This window comes from Trachypithecus francoisi, unplaced genomic scaffold (assembly GCF_009764315.1).
Source record: "Trachypithecus francoisi isolate TF-2019V2 unplaced genomic scaffold, Tfra_2.0 Lachesis_group16, whole genome shotgun sequence".
Lineage (NCBI taxonomy): Eukaryota > Metazoa > Chordata > Mammalia > Primates > Cercopithecidae > Trachypithecus > Trachypithecus francoisi.
Window position 1 is genome coordinate 38,341,328 of NW_022681461.1, and position 23,672 is coordinate 38,364,999.

General features: G+C 38.1%; 1 protein-coding gene across 36 annotated transcripts in view; it reads right to left on the reverse strand.

The window, feature by feature from the left end:
* Positions 1 to 23,672, reverse strand: part of PTPRD (protein tyrosine phosphatase receptor type D) — a 550,040-nt gene that overhangs the window by 410,399 nt on the left and 115,969 nt on the right. For all 36 annotated transcript variants that reach the window (XM_033237354.1, XM_033237352.1, XM_033237341.1 and 33 more), the window contains exon 2: positions 13,551 to 13,717. In XM_033237354.1, coding sequence (XP_033093245.1) covers positions 13,551 to 13,614 — 64 coding nt within the window. In that variant the 5' untranslated portion in view covers positions 13,615 to 13,717. The remainder of the gene's footprint in view (positions 1 to 13,550; positions 13,718 to 23,672) is intronic.

The following is a 23,672-nucleotide window of genomic DNA, read 5'->3' on the forward strand; positions in this document are numbered from 1 at the left end:
CCCCTGTTTGATGAGGGGTTGTAGGTGAGTAAGGTCAAAAGTAGGGGTGGTCAAACTAGGATTCTTGAACAATCTGGCCCACTGCATATATTTTTAAATAAAGTTTTATTGGAACACCATTTTGCCCATCTATTTTGTATTGGTGGCTACTTTCTTGTTACAGTGGCAGAGTTGAATAGCTGTGATAGAGACCCACGAAGCCAACAATACTTACCATATAGCCCTTTACAGAAAACATTTGCTGACCTCTGATCAAAAGGTATGCAAAATGTATAAGCCTTTTAAAATGTTAGCCCCAAGTAGGGCTTTAGCTAATGTACATCAATGTGTTCATTTATTCTAAAAAAAAAAAGAAAAAAAGAAAAGAAAGAAAGAAAGAAAACTTTGTATTTGAAATACCATGTGTATTACAGTTCCAGAGGAAACTGCAGGTCTAAGATTGTTCCTCAAGCTGGTAGGTGCTTCATTTTGATAACAATAATCACTATGTGTTTCAGTTATTTATTGCTGTGTTATAAACCCCTTCAAAAATGGCTTAAGGCAAAAATGTCTTTGGGCATGATTCTTCCCTCCAGGCCCCAGCTAGAAACTTCGAAACTCCATCTCCCATGTGGTCACTCACATGGCTCACAGTCGTGAAGAAGAGGATGGACTCTGGCTGGAATGCCAAGATGGCTTGGCTCATATATCTGGCTCCTCACCTGGGACAGCTGCAACAGGTGTGGGCCGGCTGAGTATTTCTCTCTCTTTCCGTGGGGTCCCTTCAGCAGGGCAGCTGGGCATCTTGCTATGATGACTCAATATGCCAGAGAGTTCAAGTAGAAGCTTCCAGGCTGCTGAAGGGCCAGGCCCAGAGCTGGTACACTATCATTTCTGCACCCTTCTATTACTGATCCAAGCCAGTCAGGGGACTAACCCACATTCAAGGAGTGGGGAAACGGACTACACCTTGACTAGAGTAGAACTGTAAAATATTTTGGCCATGATTTCCAATTTATCATACCATGATGATGAGTATAGTGACAGTATGATTACAATGACAAAATCTTGAAAGCAGACCTTACTGCTGACAATTTATAATCGAAGTGACAAATAAGAACAAGGAAGGCTAATAAAAAAATGGAAATCATTTTACAATGAAACGCTAGTCACACAGAAATCAAACTTTCCCAAATTGATGTGCTTTTTTTTTTAATTGAAATTGGACAGAAGCCATTCTAAAAGCCATTCGGTGCTTCTCAATTCTTACACAGTATGTAAGTTGTGACTATGACATAACTTTCCTCCATGACTCTAGGGCCTCAAGATGACTACCATTGAGGGGCGTAGGAATTACAATGAACCTGGGTGACTCTGGGCCTGACGCCCAATGGCGTCGCTTGGGCCCCCTGGCTGCTATGCATTTTGAGCTCTTTTCAGCTGTTCTGCCTCTTCTCTGGACAGAGAATCATGAGAGTGTGTTCTAGGTCCTTCCCCATCACCTATTCACCTTTTTGCTCTAGGCAGGTCATCTACTCTGACCCTTGGATTTTCTTTTTTTTTTTTTAATCTGCGAAGTGAGGAGGATAAAAGTTACGTTGCCTACTCTTAGAATTTTCAGGAACAAATAAGATTAAGAAGATAAAGTGTTTAAATTGACTGGGTGTGGTGGCTCACATCTGTTATCCCAACACTTTGGGAAGCCAAGGCGGGGGATCACCTGAGGTCAGGAGTTCGAGACTAGCTTCCCCCACGTGGCAAAATCTTGTCCTTACTAATAATACAAAAACTAGCCAGGCATGTTGGCACACGCCTGTAATCCTAGCTACTCGAGAGGCTGAGGCACAAGAATCGCTTGAACCCAGGAGCCAGAGGTTGCAGTGAGCCAGGATCGTGCCACTGCACTCCAGTCTGGACGACTGAGACTCCATTTAAAAAAAAAGAAGATAAAGTGTTTAAATCATCATTCAAGTATTCAAGTGAGAGGTATCACAATCACTGTGTAAGATAAAATTCATTTTATTGATAGAAAATAAAATATTAACAAAAGTAATATATCATCAAATAGTTAATATCATCATAACCGCTAATGTTTATTTAGCGTTTACTATGTGCCAGGCATAGTACTAAACACCTTACATTGGTTGACCTGCTTTCATCTTTACAGCAATCCTATAGTTATCATCTAGTACTCCAGACAACAAAAACCGAGACATAAAGTGATAAGGCAATCTGCTTCTGGTTTTACAGATACACACAGAACTACGATTTCTCTTTCCCAATTCACACAGCTGATTTCAAGAGCTTGTGAAAGGTCTATCACATTTCTCATAAAATTTCTCCCTTCTAAATCCCATATTAATTAGAAGGGCAGCGCCTATCTCTCCTAACCTCTGCTCCAACCTTCTGTTCCAAAGCTTTCACAAGCAACAGCAGCACTTCCCAACTGGGTGATTTTGCCCCCAGGGAACAGTTCTCAATGTTGACAGATCATTTGGTTGTCACAACTGGGCTGTAAGCTCCTTCCTGAGTAGAATTCCTTGATATGAAAAATCATCTCAATAGGTCAAAAATGTTAAAACAGCTGATTTCTCCATATATTATTACTCCGTGTGTGTGTGCATGTGTGTGTGTGTGCGTGTGTGTGCGTGTGTGTGTGTAGAGAGAGACAGAAAGGAATGAAAACTGAACCTCACAGGACTTCACATTCAAGATCTTATTTAAACATCATAGGAACCTGTGAGAGCTCTGAGCATCTCCAAAGGGTCAGAATTCTCCTACCTATTCTCAATTCTCCTCCCAGGAGAACTGAGGAAATTGCTCCTGGTAGGCAAGGGAGCCATTATTTAAGGCAAATCTGGTTACTAACACCATCTACTATTTTAGATAAAACATTTAAGTTATGGTTTAATAATCATTTTATGTATTACCTTACACTCCCATTGGTCTTAAAACAAATCCAAATATGTTAAATCATATAAACAATAAAGGGTTTTTTTTTTTTCCTTAAATGGAAGAAGTTTACCAGGAAATATTTTATTTAAAAGCTTTAATCTATATAGGGACTCCAACCTACAAATCACCTAGGAATCTCACTGCTGTAATTTTGACAAAATGGAAGCATACAGGGAAAAGCCCTATTGAAGTTCCTCTCTTCCCTGCAATTCTATGTTGATCATCACCCTCCAATTACAGCCTTACTTTACAAACGTACCCTCCTTCACTGTCTTGCAGCTATGGATATTGATGAAGAAAAGTGTAGACTTAATCACAGGTTTCCAATGTAAAACTATCATCTGCATTAAAAAAAAAAACAAAACTGGCCAGAGATAATGAGCTAAAAGCAGACATTTGTGCTTTTATTTACCAAAGTCTTTGGTGTTCTAAGTCTATATTGGCTGGTGCAAAGAAAATTTCAGTTAAGCTGTTTAGACAGTGAGTTTATAACTTGATCAGGAGGTTGTACCAAACTTTCAATGCACTATTTGTAGAAAAATATATATACATTTTGTTCTAGTAGAGAACAGTAGTACCCAACTCAAGTTTCATAAATAGGTGTCCCAATAATATATCTGTTTTCCTACATAGATTCTTAATACCTAGCCCAGCAATACAAACTCTTTATAAGACCTCCAGGGCCCCATGATCTGTCTCCTGGACCTTATTTTGTCCTCTGAACACACTAGGCTCCTCCTTGCACTAAGGTCTTTACAGTCACTCCCCATCTGCCTGGATACTCTGAACTCAATTTTTTTCATAGCTGGACCCTTCCCATGCTTTGGCTCAAGTGTTGTATCTCACTAAGCAACACCTTCCTTGACATATGACAAACGAAGGCGAGTCCTATCCTCCCCCTTCATATTCTCTTTTACTCTCATATTACATTGTGCTGTTTTAAGATCTTTGCAGCATTTATCACTTTCCAAAGTCACACTGTTCAGTGACTTGTTGCCCATAGCCATGTCTTGCTGTACTTCTCTTTTCTCCACAACATCCCAACTAGAATATAAATTCTGTGGTAACAGGAATCTGGATCTGGCTTATTGGAGGCACACAGTAGTCATGTGCTAAATGAAAAGTATTATTACTTTTAAATGAAATGTTATTTAAATTTGTTTTAAAAGATAAATATAGATATTAGAGGAGTTTGCATCAACCTAAAATCACTGTAGGTTAAAGGTTTAAATGACGTTTTTTAGTGACAAACAATGGCATTTTATTTTTCTCTCCCTCCTTTATAAGCATCTTAAAAAGGTTTAAGCATATGTTTCTTTATATATTTGTCTTAACACACACACACACACACACACACACACACACACACAAAACTAAGAAAGAAAACATACTTGGTTTAGTAGATTTGTTATACTTTGTGTACTTTTAGCTTAAAAGTAATAGACTGTGTGCTACTTTTTAACCTGAAGATATAAGTACTTGGTGGATCTTAAAGTCAGATTTAATAACTGTAGTGATTGTAAATAACTGCCACAGTACTATGTTGATTTTTGCAAACCTATTACTAATTGTGCAGTGAATTTAAAACTTTTGTGAGAGAACAAAGCTAAATTGTAATGTCTTTTGTAGTGAGGCACTGAACTTCATTTAGTTTTAAACTGATTCTGGATTCCACATTTTTAACAGATATTAACAAAAAGGTAAGTTTAAATAAAACTGTCTGAACTTCATGATTAAAAAGTGAAATTACAAGAATGAGTAAAGATAAATTTGGGGGGAATTTGTAAAATGCCACGTTAAAAACAAAGGATTACTTATAAGGTATTGAATACACTTTAGCTCCCTTCTTAACTTGGTTTTCTCCTTCACTCGAAATTTTAACAATCTGTTGGTGGTTCAAGTTTTAGAACAATCCTTCTTCACAAAAGTCAATTTAAAAAAATGTTTTTAAATGTCAAGCAGGCTAGCCTCCTTAACCTCTATCACCCTAGTCCCTCCTACCAAATCTTCTCCGTAACTTCCAACTAGCCCCTTAACAGATCTCAAGGCCACTCTGACTGGCCTCCCTCCAAGCATTTATCCACCATGCAGCCTCACTGATTTTTAACAATGTAAATGTCTTCCTATAGCAGCTTAAAAATAACTCAGTAATTCCTGCAGTTCATAGAATAAAAACCAAGACTTTGAACAAGGTTTAGGAAGCCTTGTCTTAGCCAGTCTCCACCACTTAGCCAGGTGCACTTATTTTTATCATGCTTGTAATTCCAGTACTTTGGGAGGCCAAGGTGGGAGGAGAGCTTGAGCCCAGGATTCTGAGACCAGCCTGGGCAACTTGAGGAAACCCCGCCTCTAAAACAAATACAAAAATTAGCTGGATGTGATGGCATGTGCCAGTAATCCCAGCTACTAGTGATGCTGAAGTGGGAGGATCACCCAAGCCCAGGAGGCAGAGGCTGCAGTGAGCTGAGATCGCATCACTGCACTCCAGCCTGGATAAGAGAGTGAGACCCTGTCTCCAAAATAAATAATAATAGCTAAAAATAAGTGCATGTAAAGACTGGTAAAATCCAAATAACACGTATAGTTAACAGTATTGTGCAGAAGTTAACTTCCTGGTTTTGATAATGTACTGTGATTATGTAATATGTTAATATTAGGAAAACTGAATGAAAGCTACATGGGAAATTCTTGTATGATTTTAGTAATGTCTTTTAAGCGTAAAATTATTTCAAAATAGAAAAACTAAATCACTCCCTCAGGAAAGCTGTGTATTACTTTTCAGAACAGATGAGCCACTTGGCTGCCTCTTTTCTTCCCTTATACTTGTTACTGTTAGAAAATGTAAATTTTAAAAATTACTGTGAAATATTTGGCTATGCAACTAGAGTTTAAGCTTTTCAGGGGCAAGGATCATATTGTTTTCTCTCCACATTTTATCCTCAGTAGTTAACTCAATGCTTGGCACAGGAAATGTGTCCAATAAACATTTATAAATGAAAGACATGAATGAACCAATCAGTCAATGTCCTTTGAAATCATAAATGTATATAAATATACATACTGACACTTTTAAAAGACTCTGCTCAAATTGTGAAGTTAATGGGATAATAAATGCCAGAGATCTAAACATAGATGCTTCTAATTTGGAAATGATACAAGCTAATGAGAAAAAAAGGCATGATAGCAACTAATAACATTTAGTGAATATTTAATCCTATTATTCAAAATGCTTTACAAATAGTTATTTCCTTAGTCCTTATGATAACTATATCAAGTGTGTGCTATATTTATCTTCATTTTACAGATGAGAGACACATAGAGATTTGTACCCTGCCTGTGGTCGGAGTAATTATACAGCAGAGGCTGGATTTGAACACAAGCACTCTACTACAGGGTCCACATTCTTTATGTATTACTTATGTATTACTTACTGCCTGGAGAGAAAGTCTGAGAAGATTGCTTGAGAGCATCCTAAACAGTAGCTATGAATTCTGAAGATAGATTACAGGCTGGTATAGGTCCACACTGTTTAAAATTTTTATATTCCAACCACTTCACACAGAGCTTTCCCTATAACAGACACAAACACACACACATTCACACGTACATTTGGTGAAGAAATAAGTGAAGCTAAAGCAAACTGAAGAAAAAAGAAAATATTAAATTACAGGTTAAAGAACTGGTTCTAAAGGGGCATCTCCATCCAATCACAGGACTTTTACCTTTAATCCTTCGCTTCAAAACAGAGGCTGGTTTGGAGTTTCTGAATTAACAAGAAACACATCTATGTGGGCAGGAGGGGATGAGGCTCCCAACCAAGTCAAGGTTACTTGAAATGGGTCAGGTACAGCCGGGTGTGCTGGCTCAAGACTATAATCCCAGCACTTTGAGAAGCTGAGGCTGGCAGAACACTTGAGCTCAGGAGTTTGAGACCAGCCTGGGCAAGATGGTAAAACCCATCTCTACAAAAAAATACAAAAATAAGCCAAGAAGGTTGGGCACAGTGGCTCATGCCTATAATCCCAGCACTTTGCGAGGCTGAGGCAGGTGGATCACCTGAAGTCAGGAGTTCGAGACCAGACTGGCCAACATGGAGAAACTTGGTCTCTACTAAATATATATATATATATATATATATATATATATTATATATATATATATATATATGTATGTATGTGTGTGTGTGTGTGTGGTGTGTGTGTGTGTATACATATATATAAACTAGCTAGGTGTGGTTGTGGGCACCTGTAATCCCAGCTACTTGGAGGCTGAAGCAGGAGAATTGCTTGAACCCAGGAGATGGAGGTTGCAGTGAGCCGACACGGTGCCACTGCACCCCAGTCTTGGTGACAGAGTGAGACTCCATCTCAAAAAAAAAAAAAAAAAAAGATTAGCCAAGCATGGTGGTGCGTGCCTATAGTCCCAGCTACTAAGAAGCTGAGGTGAGAGGATGACTTGAGCCCAGGAAGTGGAGATTGCAGTGAGCAGAGATTGTGCCACTGCACTAATCCAGCCTGGGCAGTAGAGCCAGACCCTGTCTCAAAAAAGAAAGGGAAAAGAAAAAAGCAATAGATCAGGTACATAGTAACTGAACGAGAGGAACATGAAAGAAGTTAAGAATGTTAAAGGAAAAAAAACCAGGAGATCACACAACAGTAGACTCAAATACCACCAGACTATTACAAAGAATAAGAATTAGTTCACAAGTACTTTTGATATTGTTCCATCCTTAGAGTTTAGGGCCTATTCCCAAATAGAGATAACAAACAGGTCATACTTTGGAATTGTTTAAAAAAGCAAGTCCTACTACACTCAATAAAAAATGCTTTGAAGTGTACACATGTGTTGATTTTGTGACATATTCTTAATCTTACTAGGTAGCTACAGCTCTGCTGGGAGCAATTAATTCAAAAAGCCACAGAAACTCCACAATGAGGCTACAGGATCGGTAAAATAGCTGGAATACTTTCCTTGCTGCAGACAGCTGGGTGTTGCTAATTTAGCTACTTTAAAGTGAGGGGAGGAAGGAAGAGGGAGTAATTTCACCACACCTCTATTAATTTAGAAGGTATTGATAAACATGGTTATATGTTTATCATGTAAACATACAGGTTACCTTAAGGTTACATATACTAAAGGGACTCTAACCAAAGAACTAGGGCAAGCAGAAATTGCTTTTTGTTTTGGTTTAGGTGTATTTGTTTGTTTTGAGACAGGGTCTCTCTCTGTCACACAGGCTGCAGTGCAATGATGTCATCCTAGGTCACTACAGCCTTAAACTGGGCTCAAGCAGTCCTCTCTCTTCAACCTCCCAAGTAGCTAGGACTACATGTATGTGCCACCACAACTGACTATTTTTTTCCCTTGTTTTAACAACTTTAGTGAGGTATAATTCAAATACCATACAGTTTTCCCATTTAAAGCATACAATTCAATGGTATTTCGTATATTATGTTTATACTCAGTACCATCACCCTAATCTAACTTAAGAACATTTTGGGGGCCGGGTGTGGTGGCTCATGCCTCTAATCCCAGCACTTTGGGAGGCTAAGGCGGGCAGATCAACTGAGGTTGCGAGTTCAAGACCACCCTGACCAATATGGAGAAACCCCACCTCTACTAAAAATACAGAAAAAATAGCCAGGCATGGTGGCACATGCCTGTAATCCCAGCTACTAGGGAGGCTGAGGCAGGAGAATCGCTTGAACCCAGGAGGCGGAAGTTGCAGTGAGCCGAGATCACACCATTGCACTCTAGCCTGGGCAACAGAGTGAGACTGTCTCAAAAAAAAATTTTTTTTTTAATTTTTTCCTGCAAGATAATTCCTGGTTATATCAATGGCCACTCACTCTCTTTCTCAACAAGCTCACCCCCTACCTTCAGCTTTCCAAAGAGGCACTGTATTACTGTTTTTACCTACAGTAAATTTCTATAGTTCCTTCCTGTGAGCTGCTCAATAAAATGTATATAAGAGGCAACTGTACAAACAGAGGAAACACCTTCTACTATCCATTCTACCCAAGCCAAATTAATTTTAAATGTGTAATTCTTTTTTTTTTTTTTTTTTTTTTTTTTTTTTTTTTTTTTGAGACGGAGTCTCGCTCTGCCGCCCAGGCTGGAGTGCAGTGGCCGGGTCTCAGCTCACTGCAAGCTCCGCCTCCTGGGTTTACGCCATTCTCCTGCCTCAGCCTCCCAAGCAGCTGGGACTACAGGCGCCCGCCATGTCGCCCGGCTAGTTTTTTGTATTTTTTAGTAGAGACGGGGTTTCACCATGTTAGCCAGGATGGTCTCGATCTCCTGACCTCGTGATCCGCCCGTCTCGGCCTCCCAAAGTGCTGGGATTACAGGCTTGAGCCACCGCGCCCGGCCTTAAATGTGTAATTCTAAGAAGCTTTTTTTTAACCACTTGACTAAAGCAGATATGCTTTATATTTCCCCTCTTGATCTTCAATTTAATGCCCGGAAGCAAGGGTTTATAAGAACTCCTACATATAGGACCTTGCAGAGAAGCAAGCTGGAGACTTTACCTTGCTACAAGAAAACCTGGCTTATCCACCATCCAAATTTTGATAATCTCTAGGTCAAATTAAAAAAAAAAAAAAAAAATAGCACAGTGCTTCACACATGTGCTCAATAAAAATGTTTGCTAAATCTTGTTGAATAATGATATAATAATAGCTAACATTCATGAAACACCTACCTTGTGGTATCCACTGATGTATGAGTTTTATTTTAACTCAGTAAATCCTCGCAAAACCCAGGAGTATTATGTCATGACCATCACCTTCATCCACATTTTAAAAATAGGAAAACTGAAGCAAAGAGCACGATTGATCAAAATGACAAAGATGGGAAACTGAGGCTAAGAGCATGATTTACCAAATGACAGCCAGACTTCAAAAGCAGACTATGGCTTCAGAATTCACACTCTAAACCATTACTCTATGCTGCCCATCAGGAAATACTTAAGGTAACAAATGATTACCTTACAACACAGATGTCAGTCTATGCTCTAATGTCAAAGAAATAAAGAAATTCCATGGGCTACAGTGATATAATACCAAAGGGGGTTGAGGAGGGACTCACTGCTTCCATAAAGGACAGATATATTGCAAGCATATAGTGACTACAGCAAGGCTCTTTAACAATAAGGAAGGAGAATGAGGAAGTATTCACAATCTGAAGTGGAACAATGACAAAAAGCAACAAGTAAATGGATGAACTAAACCATCTGAGGAATTAAATTATCAACAGTGTGTCTCTATAATTTTAAAAAAGTTTTATTTCTGAGATCAAGTAAACATTCAGGTCTAATTATAATGACCACAGCATAAACTCAGGTCTAGAATGTAACAGTATGCTACAAATTATTTCGTTAGAGTGAAACTGGTCTGACAAAGAAGATGCTAACAGCCGGTTCTTGGTCTGTATTTAGTTCTTCTTTTCTAAAGACTGGTAAATTGCAAACTAACAGAAGCTATTATGAAAACTCCTCCAGAAGAAAAACATTCACCTGAGGATTACATTACTATAATCTACATGAATCTTTAATTTGCATGCATGTTACAGTTGAATGGTTTTCGAAGCACTACCTAAACCACAAAACTGGTTGGCCAGCCCTGAAGAAGAGCTACTCATGCTGCTCGAACAGAAGTCGCATATGCCTCTCCCTGAGATCACAGGTCTACTGTCCAGACATGCATTCAAGAAACAACAAGCAAAAATCATCTGGGCCATTCAAGACACTGGAATGAACAGAAATCAGATACAAACACACATCTAGCTTTTTAAAATAATAGTGGATAGATATATAGGGCATTTTAAACTGGCAATGGCAAAGACTATAATTTTCTGCTGAGGGATATTATCACAATTTTCCAACCTAGGTTTGAATCAAGGCTCATAAGAGCTCTCCTCTTTAATGCAACATCACACCCAGTACTTTGCTATGACATTCTATACAGCAGATTATAACCCTGACTCCCAGGCTTTTTAGAGTTAATCATTTCCAAAGAGAGTGAGTTGGGCACATTAGATTAACATGGCAAACTAGAGTGGCTTCTTTCCATTCCCACCCCCATAGAGTCTTCTTTTTCAAAGGAGGACAAACATTTGAAAAAATTATTTCAGAGTTCCAAAATGGCTCTGACAAGCTACTGTTAATAACTCTTGATCCTCTGGATCAGTACAAAACACAGTTAGGTAAAAGAGAAAACAAAGAAGGCCAGATGTGCTAATGAAGACATAAGGAAATACATCAGTGACCCAGGCAATAAAAGCCTGAAAAATATTATCTTTATATGATAGTGAATAAATCAAATTTTTCTTTAGTGTTACTTATAACTTTATCTTTGAGTGTTTGAAGAAAAGGTAATGACAGTATTTGATAAGTTATAATCTGGATCCTATTTTACCAATTGTTTTTAAACATTTTTAGTGACTGAAATATCTCCAACTCTACCATGTGCTTTCACAAACCACAAATATCCTCCGGTAGACTGCAAATGGATATTCCTTTTTCTTTTAAAATGTACCTTAAAAGATACGGTTAAATTTTCCTCTTTCGTCAATAACTTTCAGAATACACATGCTATTCAAGAGTGCCAAATGAATCTGTGAAAAGGCAAATATACTACATGGAGGCTGATTAGACAAGGACAAAGCTAATCAAAATTGATTTGGCAAAGTTGAAGCCTGTTTCCTCTTTTTAGCTATAATGGGAAGGGTGAGAGGGAGTAGATTCTTTTTCAAGTGACATCTTAAGGTTGAAAGCTCATATCACAAAACATATAGCATGATAAATATCTTAAATAAAAATTGCTAACAAGGGCCTTTGTGATTTCTTTTGTAAGAAGACTACACAGCGTAAGAAGTGTGATGAACAAGAAAGAGGAAGACGGAGGAGAAAACCAGTAAGATGACGGTTATCTGCAGAAAAGATTGTTTTTTCAAACATAATTTTAAAAGTCTTCTTTTCTCAACCCCACATCTGTCTGCCACTTTTCACCAGAGAATTAAGCAAAGGCATCACTGCTCAGTAGAAGAACGTTTTTGCTTATCTGGAAAGGTAACTTCATGGACATACAATAATTATATCTAGAGGTAACTTCATGGACATACAATAATTATATCTAGTAACTTTAAGAAACCCTGTAGCTATGATCTGACATTAAAGTAGGCTCCCAGGGTCTAAAGGGACTTCTGCCAAAAATTAACAATGGTGAAACAACTTACTTTTGCACTCTAGCCAAACAAAGATAATAACACCATAGTCTCAATTTCTCTTTAGTAAACTAAATTTAGATTTCACCTTTAAAATAAGCTTTGACATAAAAGGCTTTAAAATAACAAGAACATCTTACATTTGGGTCTTTTCCCAGTTAATTATTTGCTGGCATTAGAATCGAAATTCCTTGGCTTCACCTTAAATTGACACTCCCAAGTGCTAATTAGGAAACTATATACATTATTAACCAGAGAATGTTGTGCTTAAAACATGCATGTTACATATGTATCTTATCATTAATGTTATTCCTTTCACTTTTCAAAATACCTCTTTAGAAAATAGAGCTCCTATTTCAATGAAGCAATTGGTGGCTCGTGAGGGATTTCTTGTCAAAATGCAATTAATAGGAAGGGGCCAAGATGACACAGGATCCTTGTGTTGGAAACATCCTTAACATGAATCAAATTTAATCTCACTGAAATAGTCAGTGGAGAGAAACGTTAATGACTGCAGATGTTACACATTTTGCTGGTACTAGGGGATTCCCAAAGAGAATGACCAACTCATGTATGAACTAAACCACTACCGAGGAACCGCACACGTCAGGGAGTACAAGACCGAGACATGCCTTTCTCCAGTACTTTCTCCTCCAAAAAGCCGCGGGACAGATGGGAAAATAAACGCATGAAAACAAGGTAGACCTAATGATTTCCTAATTAGGAAGGAGACGTGATCTTCTCATTAATTGTCAAGCTAACTGACCACAATAGCAGTTTCATAAATTGAGTTCATTAATCCAAACTTTGGTGTCTCTAGTTCAAAGAATTCTCCTCATACTTCCAGACCCTTCATCGAGTCACAAAGTTGTCAGTTCTGCTTGATTTGTTTGAATACTGTACTCGACGACAGCTGTCGGAAACAGTACATTAGAACAGCTGCTCTGACAGCTACAAGGGGCTTGGAAGTTTAATTAGGCTCAATGTGACATTGTGCATTTTTCTAAACAAGGAACGATCCACAAAAATAAAGAAATTTTGAGTGGGTCTGAACAATGTTTACTTATTGGCCCCACCAACTGGTTAACCTCAGTTTGAGTTATATTCTTGGTCTCATAATATCTTTGCTACCAGGCTGATAAGAGGTAAAAAAAAAATAAACAGGAGGAGCAGTTAGATGCACAAGAAAAGGGGTATTAAAAGGGAGAGGAAATGGTGAGGAAGTCACGTCAATAATCTCTTTCAAAGGCTGGCTGGTAGCCAAGGAGGATCCCACAGTGTCTCAGGATTTACTTCCAAAGGAAATGTATTCAGAGGCCCTGAGCCTGGTGCCAACGGCAAACAAAACCACTCATTATGGTCACAGCCCCCTAGAGAAGGGGAGAATGGCTTACTCTCAGCATCCGTGCGGAGGAAGAAAGTGAGGAGCAGCAGCAGCAGCCTGGCTACGTGCACCATCCTGCAGCTTGGCAGCAGCGCGCACGAGCAACTTGGAATCACTGCCTCCGGAGCCGCAGCAAGTCTGTCCGATCTGAAATTTCAGCTGGAACACTTTCAGAGCCTGAAAGCGGGGAGGCAGAGAAAAGAAAAGGAAGAAAACACAAAGATGTTTAGATTTCTTACTCCTTCCCCCTGGTTCCATCACAATCACCATGACAGACACAATCCATTGACAATACACAATAAATTGTAATTGTCATGCTTTGTATTAGGAAGGAAATAACTTGGTTTGTAAAATGTAGGAGTCTTAGAATATCTGGGTTTGTGTTATGTGGGAGCTCTCGCATTCCCAATTTTAGGCCCAACCACCTTGAATTTCATTCTTTGCTTATGCCACCTTTTGGGCAAAGAACCTGAAAAAGAACTGCCACTTCTTATGAAACATTACATAAATACATCAGTGGAAAGAAGCACACCAGTGCTATGAGAAAGATTTAAGAGAAGTTCCTCCGTGCAGGATAAAAGTCTATTACTGACACAATAATGGAAGCTGCTTTCTTGGCATCAGGTGACATGACAGGGCTAATTCAACTTCTCCAGGTAAATAGTAGAGGTTAGAATTTTTTACACAAGCATATTTGGCTTCTTCCCTGAAGGCACATCAACGTTCAAATCTAGTTTGGCATCAATAAGTCAAAACAATAGTTAGCATGAGCCTCTTTCATTTAACAGGATTTTTATACGCCTCCTGGGCAATGGTTTAATTTCCTCAATCTTCTCCGTAAAATCAAGAAGTCACAAACTATTTTTAGAGCACCTACTGTGTGCAAGGCATCAAGAGTGACAGCACAAGGAGTCTCAAGGTAGAAAGATGGGTCAGGTTCTATTATTTTTGTTTCCAGATTAGTAGGGAAAATAAAGCAGGTATACCAGATGACTAGTACAATTTAATAAGTGATTAGTTCCAGGAAGGAAAACCAGATAATGCTGTAAAAGATAGGATCAAGATTGACATCATGGAAATAGTGTCTCAAACTAGGCCTTGAAGTTTAAGCAGGATTTTAACAAGATGACGAAAAGGCATTCCAGGAATTCTATGCAAAGGCAGGGCAGTGGGAAAGGAACTTTGGAAAACCTGAGTTTCCTGGTTTGGTTGGAACACGGCCTCCCAAAGGTCAGCATGCATCGGGTCCCCTGGAAGGCTTCTTAGAACAGATGGGTGAGTACCATGGTCACAGTTTGTGGGTCAGTAGGTCTGTGGTGGGGATCCAATAATTCAACAGTTTGCTTTTTTGTTGTTGTTGAGACAGTCTCACTCTGTCACCCAGGTTGTAGTGCAGTGGTACAATCACGGCTCACTGAAAACACTGCTTCCCAGGTTCAAGTGATTCTCCTGTCTCAGCCTCCCAAGTAGCTGGAATTACAGGTGCCCACCATCATGCCTGGCTAATTTTTGTACTTTTAGTAGAGACAAGGTTTCACCATGTTGGCCAGGCTGGTCTCAAACACCTGGCCTCGAGTGATCTGCCTGCCTCAGCCTCCCAAAGTGCTAGGATCACAGGGATGAGCCACCACTCCTGGCCTCCCAGAGTGCTAGAATTACAGGCCTGAGTCATAAATTTGCATTTCTACATGTTCCTGGGAGATGCTGATGTTGCCAGTCCAGAGATCACACTTTGAGAACCTTCTGGTTGAAGTCATAGGAAACTATCTTCTATTAGGAAAACCAGAAGATGAAGTAAAAGAAAATAGTTCAGAGTCAGGCATGGTGGCTCACGCCTGTAATTCCAGCACTTTGGGAAGCCGAGACAGGAGGATCACTTGAGGCCAGGAGTTCAAGACCAGTCTGGCCAACATGGTGAAACTCCATCTCTACTAAAAATACAAAAAAAAATTAGCTGGACGTGGTGGTGCACACCTGTAATTCCAGCAACTCAGGATGCTGAGGCAGGAGAATCACTTGAACCCAGGAGACGGAGGTTTTGGTGAGCCAAGGTCCTGCCACTGCACTCCAGCCTGGGTGACAAGTGAGACTTCGTCTCAAAAAAAAAATAAAATAAAAAGATTCAGACTTAAAAAAAAAAAAAAAATAGGTCACAGAGAGCCTTGGATGGTGATCTAAGTCAAATGGCCTTTACTCAGCAAACTACAAAAAGAGCTATTAAATGTTTTAGAGTAGAGGAACAACATGAAACTAGGCTTTGGAAAGATTAACTGACAACTGGACCACGAATGATTTAGAGAATGCTACTAGGCCACAGCAAGAGTTCCAGGTGAGAAGTGATACAGGATTTAAGAATAATCGTGGTCCTGGTAGGAATTAAGAAGGAAGGCAATGACTGACTGGCTCCAAGCAATCATTTGAAGTATGATTCTTCACGTGTTAAATAATTGTACCTATAGAACCCTCAATAAATCTAGCACAGACTCTTATACAGAGTACATTCTTAATGAAAAATTTAAAAAGAGAGAGTAGATCACATCCTATTGCATCCCCTATCACTGCAGAAAAAATTTGAAAATGATTATCAGTATTCATTTGCAAAATGAAACTGCATACCTTTAATTTTTTTATACTGAAATATTTGAAACATATACAAGTTTTTTGATAGGAAATACTAGAGATATCCAGAAATAACCTAATCCACTAAAATAACTTGTACTTTAAAAAGAATTGTAATACAGATGCCATAGTATGTCTTTTCTGAAACTGAGCTTCAGCGTGAGAACAAAAAATTTTTTTAAGATATTATCTTTTTTATTACTATTCATGAGCAGTTTGAATGCAGGAAAGATAAAACTAAAAAGAAAGAGAGGAATCTTCTATTAGCCTCTTTTTCAAACAAAAACAAAAACAAAAACAGTGGGTGACATGAAGCAGCAAGTTGTACACTGGAAAATTTCTTGAATCCAGAAGTTGGCCAGCTGTTCCAAATCAGCTATTGTTATCAATCTCCTCTGAAAAACAACTTCTCAAGCAGTTCACAGCTATCAAATGTTAAAAATCTCAAAAGTTCCTAGGAAAAGTGCTAAAGGAATCAGCTCTCACCTCCCTATCCCCTTCCTCCCGCTTTCACTGCTCCCATCCTCATGCCAGCATTTCAAATGACAGCAGAGTCCAGAAGACATCAGTCCTGTCGGACTCAATTTGTGTCTGTGCAAGCGTATCAGAGCCAACTGCTACATAATGACTCCGTGTGATCACAGAGATGGAGACCTATGAATGCTCGCTCAGGGAAGAAGTGCTTTGGCTTTTCCTCCTACTCAGCTGAAGTGCATAAGAAGACCAAATTTTTTCAAATGAACCTTCAACTGTTACTCCTGGACTTGCAACAGTGATAGGATCTAGCACTCTAGAAACGAATGCAGCTATAAACATACATATTTATACTTAAATGGGTTGTGCCCAAAGGAGATCAGAGGTGTGAAGATAAAATCTATTCTAAATGTTCATTCCAGCTAATCTCCATTCCTTATCTTGTTTATTACACAGCAACACTGCCAAACGGGAATGCTGGCTGCCTATCAGTAAGGTGGAATTTAAATTTGGTACAAAAATTGAAAATGGATTCTTAAGAAAATAATTAAACCAAAAATAAAGAGGATAAAAGAATATTATAAGTAGTTTCCATTAATCTATAGTAAGGGTTGCTAAGTACTCTTTAAAAAAAAGAGCAAGGAGGTTCAGTGATATGAAAAGTATCATGTTTTACCTTACTTATATCACACATTATTCAGTATTTGTCCAAAAGCCTCAGTAGAAGTCAACCCTTTGATTTTCATATATTTTGCTCCTTCTTTCTTGAGATGGAGTCTCATTCTCTGTCATGCAGGCTGGAGCACAGTGGCACAATCTCAGCTCACTGCTACCTCCACCTCCTCGGTTCAAGCGATTCTCCTGCCTCAGCCTCCTGAGTAGCTGGGATTACAGGCATGCACCACCAATTTTTGTATTTTTAGTAGAGGCAGGGTTTCACCATGTTGATCAGGCTGGTCTTGAACTCCTGACCTCGTGATCCACCCACCTGGGCCTCCCAAAGTGCTGGGATTATAGATGTGAGCCACTGCACCCGGCTCTGTCTTTCATCAGCAGGGACATGCAGATAGAACTCAACCATGTACATGAATTTAAAATAAAATTTCAAAAAATTTAAAACTCTCTGGTTTCTTATTTCTCATACCACAAAGATCTTATGAAACAATAATTTTGCAGATTTCCAATTAACTGAATATTTGCTTTTGTATGTATGTACATGGGTGGCTGGAGAAACTAACAGTTCAGAGGGCAATACGATGCATGTAATATAATTTGAAACGGAACAACAAAGAGTGCACTTGCCTAAAAGCCTTAACAAATCACGGTTTCAAGCATTCACATAAGCTGACACCTATCCAACTCTTTTTCTTCAACTTACCATTGTAACACTTTTCTGTAATAAGTATATTTATATTCAAACCAATATGAATGTTAAAGGATTTGTACTATTTTTTTCAGCTTTCTATATTGTTGATGTTTGTTTCTAAATACTGTATTAAAATTTTCTTTAAAAAAAGACAAACTGGGGCCTAGTCCCTCAGAAAACGGCGGATTATAGGTTTTGTATGGGAAATGTAGAAAATTAGCCAACATCTTGCCATACCAGAAGGAAGGAAGTTTTCAGAACTACTAGGCTATATTAAAAAAAAAAAATCCAAAATAATGAGGTGCCTATCAGCTAAACGGAAAATCTGAGTGACAAAAAGAATAATAACTGCAAAGAACTACAACAAATTACATTACAATCTATGAGTTCATAATTTTAAAAATTTCACTGATTACTCTAGGAGAAAGTTAGAGAACCAAATCATTTCTCTGAAAACAGGAACAGAAAAGGAAAGAATTAACCAAAAAAAAACAAACAAACAAACACTACTGCTGTCACTTAAAATTAGGTATCATTGTTTATTTCTGAACATTTTTCATTTTTCTATCATAACAAACCCATCCTCTCAAGTCTAGACATCTCAGAAGCAATAATATCATAATGATATTTAACCTGAACATACATGCATAAAAGATATGCATTAAGTTGGTGGATGGTATGGGAAGGAGTATGTCCCCAAATCACTTCTTTTTATCTACCTCCCAAACCAGGCTTCTGTAAATCAACTGAATGTGGCTTCTAATTATTTATGAGAAGGATCCATTTGTACAAACGATGTGCTGGTAGGAATCTCCAATTTGTAAAACAGACAAAAGCAGGGCTGCTCTGGCTGAAGTGTGAAGGAGGGGAGGGGTCTGGAGCCTACAGCACACCTGGCAGAGGTTTCAGGGGGCACCCCAGGAATTCGCTAGGCCCTCAGTGCCCAGCAACAACACAAGTATCTGAAAAGAGAAGAGAACCCAAAAGCAACTTTTCAACATTTCACTCACTGACTTGTGGATTTTCCAAGAGAAGGGAGCCATCCGAATATTTTAATATGGTATAAAAGAAGAATCGTCCAGCGCTGACAGATATAACTTTCTGTAGGATAGAAATGCTTTTTATCTGCACTGACTAATAATTGACCACTTTAAACACAGCTAGTGCAACTGAGGAAGTAAAGTTTTTATTTTATTAAAGTTCAATTTAAATTTAAACAGCCACATGTGGCGAGTGGCTACACCATTGGACAGCACAGACTACAACTACACGTTTACAGCACTGAACAGAAAGTCAGTATTTTTTCGGAGGTGTAGACTGAAACAATGAGGTGAGAATTTTGAGTTCTTGTAGTCCTTGGCTTCCCAATAATCAGACACTCAAGATTCACTGTGTTATGTGAGGATACCCATTTAACCTTTGGATCACTCACTCACTGATACAGTTTGGCTGTGTCCCCACCCAAATCTCATCTTGAATTCTCATGTGTTTTGGAGGGACCCAGTGGGAGATAACTGAATCAGAGGGGCAGGTCTTCCCTGTGCTGTTCTCATGATAGTGAAGAAGTCTCACAAGACCTGATGATTACGCAAGGGGGAGTTTCCCTGCACAAGTTCTTTTCTCTTGTCTGTTGCCATGTGAGACATGATTTTCACCTTCCACCATGAGTGCGAGGCGTCCCCAGCCATGTGGAACTGTAAGTCCATTAAACCTTTTTTTCTTCCGTCTTTATCAGCAGTGTGAAAGCAGACTGCTACACTAACCCATCCATGTCCCTTATCCTGCCAAATAAAAAACAGATTTCATTTTTTTTTTAAACTACTTCATAGAATGTAAAGGGAAGATCAGTCTACGACCATACTACCCTGAACACACCCAGTCTCATCTGATCAAGAATGCAAAGGGAAGATCAATAAGTGGTTGACTATAAAACTGGAAAATATCCAAATAGAAATAGTGTTAATGAATGTTCCTTGAATATCAAAGGAAAGATTATGTTAAACATGGGGTGTCATACTTTATTGTATGTCTCACTACTGAACAGGAACTTCTGGCAGCAAAGGACTGCCACATTCTATAGATATAAAAGACAAGCATACTTCTATGCAGTCTCATGAAATAATTTGTACAGCTGTATAGTTTTAACGAAATGGCCACATTTGATTAATATTAGTGAGGGATATGGAAAACACATTCTTAAGTACATGCAGGGCACCAAAAGCCTGAATATAAATTATGGAAAATATTACTGAGAAAAGGGGCAATTGAAGGTTATTGAATTTAATAAAACTATGAAAAACAACCGCAAACCAGACACCTCTGAATAAAATAGTCAAACCTAAAAATATAAGAAATTATTTGTATGAAACTCGTAACACCTCAAAATTATACTCCACATAATTGGCACATCAAATCAAAAACTCCAAATTTTTCTGTTTTGCCCTAAACATGTGTTTATGACAATCAGGAAAAAAACAAGAGGTAGTTTAAGAGCTATTACATATAAATACAAAGTGATAATTCAATCATCTAATTTTTGGCTTAGACTATGACTTAATATGAAGACCCCAGGTGACTATAAGCACACAATGATTATTTGAAGAAATCAACTGAATTTTAAGAATACCCGAAGAGCAAAACAACTCCTATCAATATAGACACTTAAAAGATCCCTTATATGCCTAACTCTAATAGACAGAGAAAAAAAGTCAATAGCTATTATTCTGAGCTTTCTATAGTTTATGATTCACTTTCCAAATTATTGATGCATCTCTGTAAGACTTCAAGTGGCTTTACATTGGAAGCACATATAAACATTAGATATTTTCAAGGATGGCAAAATGACATTATTAACCTTCATTGTTTCTTTCTCCTTTGGGAAGGAAAAAAAGAGGTATGCCATGAGAAATGAACAAATAGAAAGGAAAAAACCTCATCTCCCTTTGTATCTATTTTTTCCCCTGCAAACAGAACTGTAATTCTGATTTGCAAAGAAGGATAGCTTTAGAAAAAGAATCTAAAGTTTCTTTCAGTTATTACTGCATTCATAGCTTCTATCTAGTTTTGTGATGCCAGTAGAAACTGGCAATGAAACGGTTAAAATACAAGTCTATTCAACATGCTGCTGGAACTCTAGTATTTGTTCCTTTCACCCAAAAAGACACTGTGAAAGTGAGAAACTGATCTTTCTCGCAAAGTGTAGACAGATATGCAACCCAGCCACTTTCCACTGAAACTCAGGCATTTCTTTTTTTTCTTTTTTTTGAGATGAAGTCTCATTCTGTTGCCTAAGTTGAAGTGCAGTGGCATGATCTTGGCTCACTGCAACCTCCACTTCCTGGGTTCAAGCGATTCTCCTGCCTCAGCCTCCTGAGTCGCTGGGACTACAGGCACACGTCACCATGCCCAGCTAATTGTTGTATTTTTTGTAGAGACAGGGTTTCACTATACTGGCCAAGCTGGTCTTGAACTCCTGACATCGTGATCCGCCCATCTCAGTCTCCCAAAAGTGCTGGGATTACAGGTGTGAGCCACTGCGTCTGGCCGGGTATTTCTTTTTTATGTTAAACAATATATTAGGATATTTTGTTCAATCAATCAAAAGAAGTAATTAATATGCCCTTGATTAAGAGGTTTAGACAAGACGTTTTCATGCTAGGAGTATTATCATAAGCCTAATTTATCATGAAGCAATTATGCACCTGTTACAAAATTTCATATTATTCCCTATATTTCACTTTTAATAACCTATATTCATCAAGCTCTAAAGACATTAGTTATGACCAATAAACTAATATGTAAGTATGGCTTTAAAATTTCCTTGATGATACACTGCACACATTACAATAGGATCTTATCCTAATAGTAATGCATAATTTGTTGTTTTATTTTAAATTGACTTACAAAACTGTATGTATTTATTATACACAACGCGATGCTTTGAAGTATATATAGTATACATTGTGGAATGACTAAATTTAGCTAATTGACATATGCATTACCTCATACAGTTATTTTTATAATGAGAACATTTTACATGATCTGTGTTGGCATTTTTCAAGAATACATGGATATGAAACTATCATTTCTACATCAATATAACTGATCTTGTCATTATCTTAAAAATCAAAGCAGGGTTTTTTAATGAATATAAAATATTTTTGTTTAAAATACATCTTTTTAAATGTTATGGGTAATAGGTTTTATTTATTATTCTATCTATTTGTTTTAGCCCTATCAATACATAGTATGGAAAAGTCTGGCAATATATATTTTACTTCTTTACTATGAAGAGCAATTTTAAAAATTCACTTTGAGGAGAATTTACCACCCTCTAAAGGGAATAATCTACATTGATCTTTTTTCCTTAAGATTATTTTAAGAATAAAGTGAGGACCTTTTAATTGTTTTTAAATAGTTCATTACGATGGCTCAAAGAAAACTAATTTAGCCTCCTCACAGGTATAATATTTATTTGCAGCTCCATCCTCAGGGTGATCAAACCTCTGGGCCAACTACGAAAGTGATTTTGCCCTCTCCCCCCAGGGAATGCCTGGAGACACTTTTTGTTGTCACAGCACGAGGATAACCCATGGCACCTAAGGGTAGAGGCCAGGGATGCTGCCAAATACCCTATAACACACAGAACAGCTACCTGCTCCCCAACAAAAAATTATCCCATGCAGAATGTCAAGAGTGCCGAGGGTAGGAAACCCTGTCCTAGAACAGCTCATTGGTATGGAGGAAAAATTCCAAATTTTAAAAAAAAAAAGGAACTTTTAAGAGATATCTAATACATTGATTTCTAAACCTACCAATTTTAGGTGTTTCCAGTACAGTTTTCGTACATAAACTCAAAACAGATTTGAATTTCTGGGCATGGGAATATGGATGACACCCAAATTTCCCTTTTTGTCCTAAGTTAGAACCAAAGTTGGCTTGCCTTAAAAGTTTAGTTCACAGGTTTAGGCAGCATAAATATTGTCACCAATTAAAAGAATGAAGCTGTTAAATGGAACAGACATTGCACTGATGTCTGTCAATGAGTAGATATGGTTCCCATGTCTCATGATGGGAGCTTAGCTCTTCTCTAAGGGAACAGTCTCAGGAAAGAAATATTTAGTTTTGAGGACTGTTTTCTCATATCACTGCTAGTAACAGAGATTGATAGTGGAATGGTGAAAGGCTGTGACAAATGGCTAAGGAAAGTGGAATTAAAGAATATTCTCTTCATACATCTCTCACCTTATACACAAATCGACTGAAGATGAATCAAAGAGTTACATCTATGATCCGAAATCATAACAATTCTAGAAGATAACAGCAGAAAAACCCTTCTAGACATTGGTTTAGGCAAAGACTTCATGACCAAGAACCCAATAGCAAATGCAACAAAAACAAAGATTAAATAGATAGGACTTAATTAAAGTAAAAAGCTTCTGCACAGCAAAAAATAATAATAATACCAGCAGAGTTAACAGACAACCCACAGAGTGGGAGAAAATCTTCACAATCCATATATCAATACAGGACTAACATCCAGAATCTACAAAGAACTCAAACTCAAATCAGCAAGAAAAAAACAATCACATTCAAAAGTGGGCTAAGGATATGAACAGACAATTCTCAAAAAAAGATATACAAATGGCCAACAAGCATATGGAAAAAATGTTC